Source organism: Liolophura sinensis, chromosome 12 (genome assembly GCF_032854445.1).
Source record: "Liolophura sinensis isolate JHLJ2023 chromosome 12, CUHK_Ljap_v2, whole genome shotgun sequence".
NCBI lineage: Eukaryota > Metazoa > Mollusca > Polyplacophora > Chitonida > Chitonidae > Liolophura > Liolophura sinensis.
The window spans coordinates 22975914-22984458 of record NC_088306.1 but is presented as its reverse complement, the minus strand read 5'-3'; the positions used below and the strand labels follow the sequence as shown (position 1 = coordinate 22984458).

The 8545-nt window shown below is 40.8% G+C and overlaps 1 protein-coding gene across 1 annotated transcript; it reads right to left on the bottom strand.

The window, feature by feature from the left end:
- Positions 1-487: 487 nt before the first annotated feature.
- LOC135479236 (large ribosomal subunit protein eL33-like) lies at positions 488-5960 on the bottom strand. The gene is made up of 4 exons (XM_064759037.1): positions 5905-5960; positions 4469-4621; positions 911-1058; positions 488-561 (listed from the first exon to the last, which is right to left on the bottom strand). The coding sequence occupies exons 1-4, from the start codon at positions 5952-5954 to the stop codon at positions 538-540; spliced, it is 375 nt and encodes a 124-aa protein (XP_064615107.1). The 5' UTR covers positions 5955-5960; the 3' UTR covers positions 488-537.
- Between the last annotated feature and the right edge of the window lie 2585 nt (positions 5961-8545).

Below are 8545 nucleotides of genomic sequence, written 5' to 3'. Positions count from 1 at the left end.
CTGTTCAGTCTTGGCAACTTGGTACATCCTGACTGGAAATCACCGCCAAATACACAGCAGCTGGAATTTTGGGACAACGGCAATGACATTCTTGTCACAAGGGCAATGGCAATGACGTTCATGTCACAAGGGTAATGACGTTCTTGTCACAACGGCAATGGCAATGACGTTCTTGTCACAACGACCATAGCAATGACGTTCTTGTCACAACGGCAATGACGTTCTTGTCACAACGGCAATGGCAATGACGTTCATGTCACAAGGGCAATGGCATTCTTGCCACAACGGCAAATGGCGTTGTTGTTACAAGGGCGATGAGGTTCTTGTTACAGGGGCAATGACATTCTTGTCACATCTGCAATGACGTTCTTGTCACAACGGCAATACCACATGGTTATTGTAACAACCGCCCGGACGGATCGTTTTTCTAATAACCGCAATGATAGACTGATAAAATACTGTTAAAAGAAACCAACAATAACAAAAATTTACACCTGCCATAAGTTTATTTTCAACACTCTCATTCCTTCGTGGTGATTAAATTCTTGAGGGATACAGCATCTAAAAAAAAATAAAAAAATAAAATAAAATTTAGATTAATTTAAATGTTAAACTTTCATCAATTTCACATCCATTCTTTTTTTTTATATGTTAGTTTACGTCTTATGACAAAATGTACAAACTCGTTCAGTGTACTAACACTTCAACCCACAAGGAAAACAAAAAATGCCATCTACATCAAGTCAAGAGCATCTCAAGCTACTCGACTTATGTGGTGTGTCAACCCTTTGTCTTCTAGAGCAATCCTGAGCAGTTTGGGTGCATATAGGAAATATAAACCGAATTGACACGGTCTAAGCAGTCTAGCACTATATCTACATGCCTAGAATATGGCCAGCAAGTAGCTTACCACTCTAATTCGGCGTCCCATAGCCTTTGCCGGCAGGTTTTTGGCAAACTTGGCTCTGACTGCACCACTGCAGCCATGTGGTCTGGTGATCTTCCCCCAAATAACACGGATACGGCTGGCTTTGTCGTGGCCAGGGCAGGCAGTCTTCCTACAAGCACAGAACAGCAAATCTTAGCAAAGAACCCAGACATACATGTATTTATTTTTTAATTAAAATGGGAACAGAGTATGTTGGGAGGTTATCTTAAAGGAGAAGAAAACTTAAATTACAACCAAATGCCAATGAAAAGAGTATGCATTTTCTCGCAAGTGCATGCCATAAAAAAATTCTAATATGTACCTCAAGATGATAAATTATAAATGAAGTCAGCGCCAAAATCTGCTGTGGGTGACTCCATTTTGCCTAAGAAATAGTCCTGAAGTCTTCTGTGTTAGGAGGAGAATTGCCGTCGGAAACATCCGAAGTACAGTTCGAACATTTCCAGTAAAACAGTACAGTTCTTTTTCCACTTGGACCATCGGGAAACCTAAATGTTGGATGTAGGTTCCAAGTTCACAGGAACAAGACAGCAGTTTTGACCATGCTCACTGGCTGAGAGGCAACACAACACAGCATAAATTACAGGGTGTTATGCTGGAGGACGCATGGACTCAGCGATTTATGCCAGCTTTGCCTTTTTCAGGCTTTACCTGTATGGCGAGGAAACATCGCAAAATGATAAAGAAGGCACCCCCACATAGAAAAAAATGTGCTCTTTTCAGCCATAGTGTAATGTTTTAAAGTTCTCTTCTCCTTTAAAATAGTCGTCATCTGCATCTTCTTTTAAATCGGTAAAGAATAGTTTAATTGATAAAGTAATTTGCGACAAATTAGCTCCCACTACTGGTCAGTTTCCAAGTCTATGGAAACTGGACTACTTGGAGTAAACCACCAGACTTTGTCAATTAAATGATAAACTTTTCCATACGTGAGGCACAGACTTCCATGTGCAGAGAAATGTTATTGGGCGTGCTATATTAGCGGATGGCAAGGTGATTATGAACCAACTTCATGCAAGGCCACAACCCTACCACTGATTTATTTTATCTCTTCATTTGACTGGTGCTTTAAGCCGTATTACCCCTTTTACTATGACCGCCAGGTGGGAGAAAACCGGGTAGAACCCGTGGAAACCCATGACCATCTGCTGGTTGCTGGCTGACCATCCCACTTACCATTGGAAAAGGGGCCAGCAATCCTGGGCCCACTTCTACGAAGACTCCTTCACGTTACCAGCGCGTAACCCCAAAGCAACCAGCAATGTCGGCATTATGTCGCCATGGCTGTTATGCGCTTGTAACATCAGATGGGGCTTCCCACATATGGGCCCAAGAATTGAATTATCACCTGTGTCTGAAAATTCAAATGCAGCCAGGAACAAAACCTAAACGATCCTTGATATAAACATGCACAACTTCAGCGACAAACTGTTAAAATCCAGAAATGGTCAAATTGCACCAAAGTACTTTCCAAGTAGTTTCCAGGCATGAGAGTTTTCTGGGTTTTAAGCACATTTTTGCTGTTTTTCTGATGAAAACAATCCACTTACTTTCATTTTAAACGGCCTCGTTTCAGTGAAACAACAACAACACAGTCACATGACGATTTTACTTGACAGAAATCTACAAAGGGGGTTCAGCATTCATGCAAGTTGACTTACATTACATAACGATTGAAAATCATAAAGAACAATTCATGGCATTTTGGGAATTCTGCAAGAGATCGGAAGATAGAGACCATGTGATCTCCTTAGCAACAGGCGGCGTTAATGAAAAAAACAGTCCTCCCTACATTATTGCATAGGAAATTGCCTATTTTTGAATTGCTGTCAGTGATCTTGTATCTGTTGGATTTGTATAATTTTCAGCTTTCCAGATAGTCTGAGTATTTCTGCAGAAATTTCGTGACATTATTTTGTTCAACCCGGCCTTACTGGACGCTAGCGAAGTGGAAAGAAGATCAGGGTTTTCATTTAGAATTGGAGGAGGTCAAAGTTCAAAAGTAGGTGGATGAATTGAAAGTAACTGTCACAATTACTATTGATTTAAACAGTAAGAATATTCAAAGTAGGCGGCTAAGGGGACAGCAGTTAACAGTCGTCTGCAGTCCTGCTACTTGCCCTTTTTGAACACCCTGGAAGTGACATCTTTCCCCACTGCTTTAACATTCAGCGGCCATTTTGTTTTAGACATGAAAGGGTGGTCACGTGACCTCCAACTTCCGACCCATCTTACAGAATGGCTTTCTTAGCCAAACTTAAAAAAAAAAAAAAAAAAAAAAAATTATCAAGGAAGATTAATACAGGTAGTGCGAGATCTGTAAATGAAATTACCTCCCTTGAAAAACTCAACCTTGCCACTTCAATAACCTAATTCGTGGAGGTAATTAAATGTTTCAGAATATGTACCAACACATAAATGTGTACAAAGTCTGGTTTTCTCCTGTTATACTGTGTTACTCCAATGTAAATAAAGCTGCATTTAAATGGGACTAACCCTACAAATTCACTTTGTGGTAACAAATTTTTCTCGTGGAGGAAATTGCATTTTACTAGTAACCTACACAGATTAATTGAAAAAGGACTCATTTTTTTACAAAAAACAAAAACTCTCTGCCAAGCATTGGTGAGTGAGCATGCTTGGGGTTAAACATCGTACTTAACAATTTTTCAGTCATATGACGACGAAGGAATCCTTACAGTGCATGTAATGTGCCTCCTTGTTGCAGGACGGATTTCCATCACTCTTTTATCTAGTGCTGCTTCAGTGACAAGCCTTACCGAAAGCATTAAGCCACCCCGCCCTAGCCATTATACTGATACGGGACAACCAGTCGTTGCACTATCCCCATCATGCTGAACGCCAAGCGAGGAAGTTACAACTTTCTCTTTTTAAGGTCTTCAGTGTTACTTGACCCAGGATTTAACCCTCCGCCAAGCAATGGTCCATTACATTGAGGGCAATCGTTTCAAATGTTGCGTGGGATAAACTCCAGATAGAGCTGGAAGAGATCAAACTGATTCTAGCAGCTATACCAAGGCAGATAAAAACGAATTACAGATGGAGAATTACAAGAGTCATGGATACGGCTTCCATTCAATCAGAGTCACAAAGAGATTAACTCAAGGCTGCTAAGAAAGTATGGCTAAAGAAAAGTACTATTGGCTACAAAATCTGATAAGTGGCTAAAGTCACTGGTTAAAGGAACTAGTGACTCACAGAAAGCCCTGGGATTGCCTGGCTATTGTCTTTCACTGCAGTTTGATTTTACCAAATCACAGCCAGGGAGGAACACATGGTTATAAAAGCTAATTTGGCATTTCTTGTCTCATACGTTTTGTTGACGTTGTTTCAAGGAGATCGCTAATGGCGGGTATGTTTGTCTGAACTTTCCTACAGCTCAGTGGTCTGTTCCCAGTTCAAAAACCAGGGCAAAGGGCTTTCTACGGTCCTTTCTAAAGTATGCAAATAAGATGGTTTAAAAAAATAAATCCTGATTTCCAGATGATGGTAACTCACGTTCTGGCCTTGTACACGTAGCAGCATTTTTTCCCCAGATAGAAGTCTGTTTCCGTCTTGGACGAGACTCCCTCAATTTTCAGGAGTGCCGTGTTCTCATGCTGATTCCTCAAGCCTCGCTTGTACCCAGTGAAGACAGCCTTACAGTACAGTCTGCGGAAGGAAAACACACACCATGTAGGTTTCTTTTTTTTTTTTGTTTGGTATTTTACTCAAGAATATTTCACTTATACGACGGCGTCCAGCATTATGGTGGGCGGAAACTGGGCATAGCCCGGGGGAAACCCACGACCATCCGCAGGTTGCTGGCAGACCAACTGGTGTTAAATGCAAATGTCAAAATATGAGGTGTGAGACAGACACTGGGATCAAAAAGAGGAAACTATACCTCACACTCATAATTTCGTAATTTTTAGCATTTCCGAACTAAATTCTGAACATTTTTCTGATGTAGTTTTTGTTTAATTAAGAGAAATTCCTCCAAAAAGAGGACAAATTGGTCAAGTTAAAGTGGGAAAGAAATTGGAGCACCTGAGTTAAAGCCACTGCTTCTGACAAGCAACCTGACCAATCACCTCACTCAAAGCCACAGATGAATGAGCGAGGGCCTCACCGATAAGCAGCCATTCAGCTTCTTATTTTATCTCAAAGACAAACAGGGCTGATATAATCCAGACAATACCAATAAAATTACGAGTTCTCAATAATGTAGTGAAGTCACAGGTATCACAGAATCAAATAATCAGCTTTGCCACATCAGCTCTCAGAATAATGAGGTAGTACAAGCACTTTGCTCTACACCATGCTGGTTATTCATTCTGGTTGACTGATCTCAAACACTGTATCCAAGAATTTTTCTTTTATACAATGGCGGATGAAGAAAACCGAGGTACTCATAATCACAGGTTCCCAATGTAAAGCCTTTCTAGTTGTGGCAGCCATGTAAACTGAGCACACTGAGTGGCACATGCACTGTGAGGAGTATGACAACTCCTGTGTGTGACACATGGCTATTCACTGTCAGCCATATTGGTGGCAGGCAAACGATCTCCTAGAAACATCATGGGAAGTCAGCGCTTTATTACTGCCATCCAGTATCTAATAACGGTAAGAGTGAGTTAGTGACTGCTTGGGGTTTAACGTTGTACTTAACAATTTTTCAGTCATATGACGACGAAGGAATCCTTACAGTGCATGTAATGTGCCTCCTTGTTGCAGGACGGATTTCCACCACTCTTTTATCTAGTGCAGCTTTACTGAGACGCCTTACCAAAGGCAAGTAAGCCGCCACGCCCGTTATACTGATAACGGGCGTGTCAACCAGTTGTTGCACTCTCCCCTTCATGCCGAACACCAAGAGAGGTTACAACTTCCTGTTTTAAGGTCTTACGTGTGGCTTTATCCAAGACCCATCTCAACCACTGGGACAAACTTACCTGCCTGACTTTTTAGGCTTGTTTGGGGCAGCTTCAATCGGTTCTGCCATCTTGAAACCTACAACGTCACAAGGTCACATCAATTTAAAGAGTTTTAGAAGCAGTAAAGTTTTATTTCTTAGCAAGAATCCATCTACCCGTCAACAACAACTGCATAAGCTCAAGATATATACTGCCAAAAGAGCATGAATTTAGAGCAAGAGTAAAGCCAAACAGGTAAGGCAATGACAATACTCCTGCGTCACTGTCTACCTTTGGCTTTACCTCACTGCCACCACTAGAATTCTGTACAGAAATCTCGAACAACGCTGAGGTCACCGAGGCATGAAGTGCTGTCAGAAAACTCAAACAATCCTTCTCAACCACTCATCTCTAACAACACTTTATACACATGCATTCTCTTTATCTAGCATATGTCCACCATGATTCTACCCAAAACCTGAAACAATTTTATTGATGAATGTTGACTGAATAGTTCCACGGGATTACACAAGTGACAAGGCTAAGCCTAAACAAGTCTATGTGCGTCTCACAACGGTCAAGTCTGCCTAGTGGGAGCAGTGATGTAAAGTGAAAGGTGGAGAGAACGCATGCGCTGTAAGAAGTATGTATTGCAATGATCTCTTGTCACCCGTTTTCTCACCCGGGGCAAAGCAACTGTTCCAAGAAGATGAAATAAATTCCAGCGCCCCATTATAGTCTTTGAAAATACTGCCACAACGTATATGTCTGTTCTGTTATTTGGAATCTATCCTTGGGCTCCAACACAGGAAAGTGACAGATGTACACATGTATACTGTGGCAGTGTTTCGAATGAATTGATGATCACATTGTGACTTGGAACAGAGGTGATTTGCCGCCTCCTCCCCTTCCCCCATACCCCAAACATGAAAAACTGGCCGACCTTACTCTTGCACTAAATCCATGGCGACAGAGTATAAAATTCCACCTCCCCATATACATGTGAATTTAAGATGGTACATCTAACCGTGACTTTTTTGCTACATGCTTGGCACATAGCTGAATTTGACAGAAGATAAAATCATGTTTTAAAATAATTTACATCTGAAATCATATTGGGTTAAAAAAAAAACTCTATCAAAAGTCTGGATTACTGCATTTGCGGACATTTTATAATATAACCGTTGTAATTTAGATCAAAATGTATTTATCTGATTGGTGTTTTATGCCGTGCTCAACAATATTTCACTTATACTAAGGCAGTCAGCATTATGGTCCGAAGAAAACTGGGCAACACCCGCGGGAAATCCAAGACCATCTGCAGGTTGCTGACAGACCTACAAACTCATGACCAGAGCTGGGCTTGAACTCGCATTGGACAGTATAGGTAAAAGGCTCCTGGATCATTGCACTGCACTTGTCTCCTGTCTTTTCAGGAATCTCGCAAGTTCATGTAGGTTGAGACGAGACAGAGTGGAGGATCTCACAAACAAATGTGGCTAAAAGGTTTGATTTTAAAGCAGCTGCTCACAGTGATGTTCAGTCAACAGCCTCTGCTGTGCAAGATTCTAGCAAGTGCTATAAAATCTTGCCTTTTAACTGTAATAATTTGCAAGAGCCCCCATTCGGTCTTGTCCATATCTGTGTGAATTTGCAGGGCTACTGAAATGCAGACTTGGCTTATTCTATCCCATAACATAACATGAGAAAAGAATGAGGCTGTGTCCAGACAAATCACTAATCTACATGTTGACGGATTCTGTCCACGTTGTTAATATTTTCTGAATATTACTGTGAGACTCGCAGGACATCACGAAGAACGGTCAGATGAGTGTAAAACTAAGAGAGACATACTGTACCTCTAAATTCGGTAAAACATTGTTTCCAACCTTGTTTTTTTACATACAATACGCACGTAGTAGTGGATTTGGGAATGTAGGGTGGATAGAGGGCCTGAGAGCGAACAACACGCGAAACATTTGGAATATTTAGAATAGCATTTCAGGCATAGTGCTACACACTTTTAAAATACAACACGCTACACTTGGAGATATACAGCTATTTTACACCGGAAATGCAGTTTTGCAGTTAAAAATCTAGCAAAATTTCAGAAATTAATTGGTGCGGATGACGATTATTGACCACTGCATTATGTTGCTACGTCAATAATCATAACTGCGCTCTGCACACATGGTTTTATTATCCCCAAGAATCACAGTGTTGGATGGTCATCCATCAAAACCTGATCACATATGGAAAAGTTGAATACTTGATTAAAATATATACAGCGTGTATTGGATATAAGGTCAATTTATTTACTGAAATTATATCACATATCCTTAGCCCTAATCTTCTACTTCGCTCCCTTACCCAATATGGTAGAAAAAGGAAGCGGAAATATAGTGGCATGTGAACCTAGTGCCCATAAGCTTCCAGGAAATCATATGTTTGTGCATTTATCTCAGCTTACTTTTACAAACATTAACAACAAAAGACACCACTGTGTATACAAAAGAGATGTACTTTCATGAAAAATATAAACACCCCAGCAGTTCACGCGGTAATGAATAACAAAGATAAAACACAAAATCAGTCAATGATAACCGGAAGCGACGTTGAGAATAGGGTAGTAAGATATGCGCATGAGTAGTTGCCAAGAGAGACAGTAACATCCGGTGCA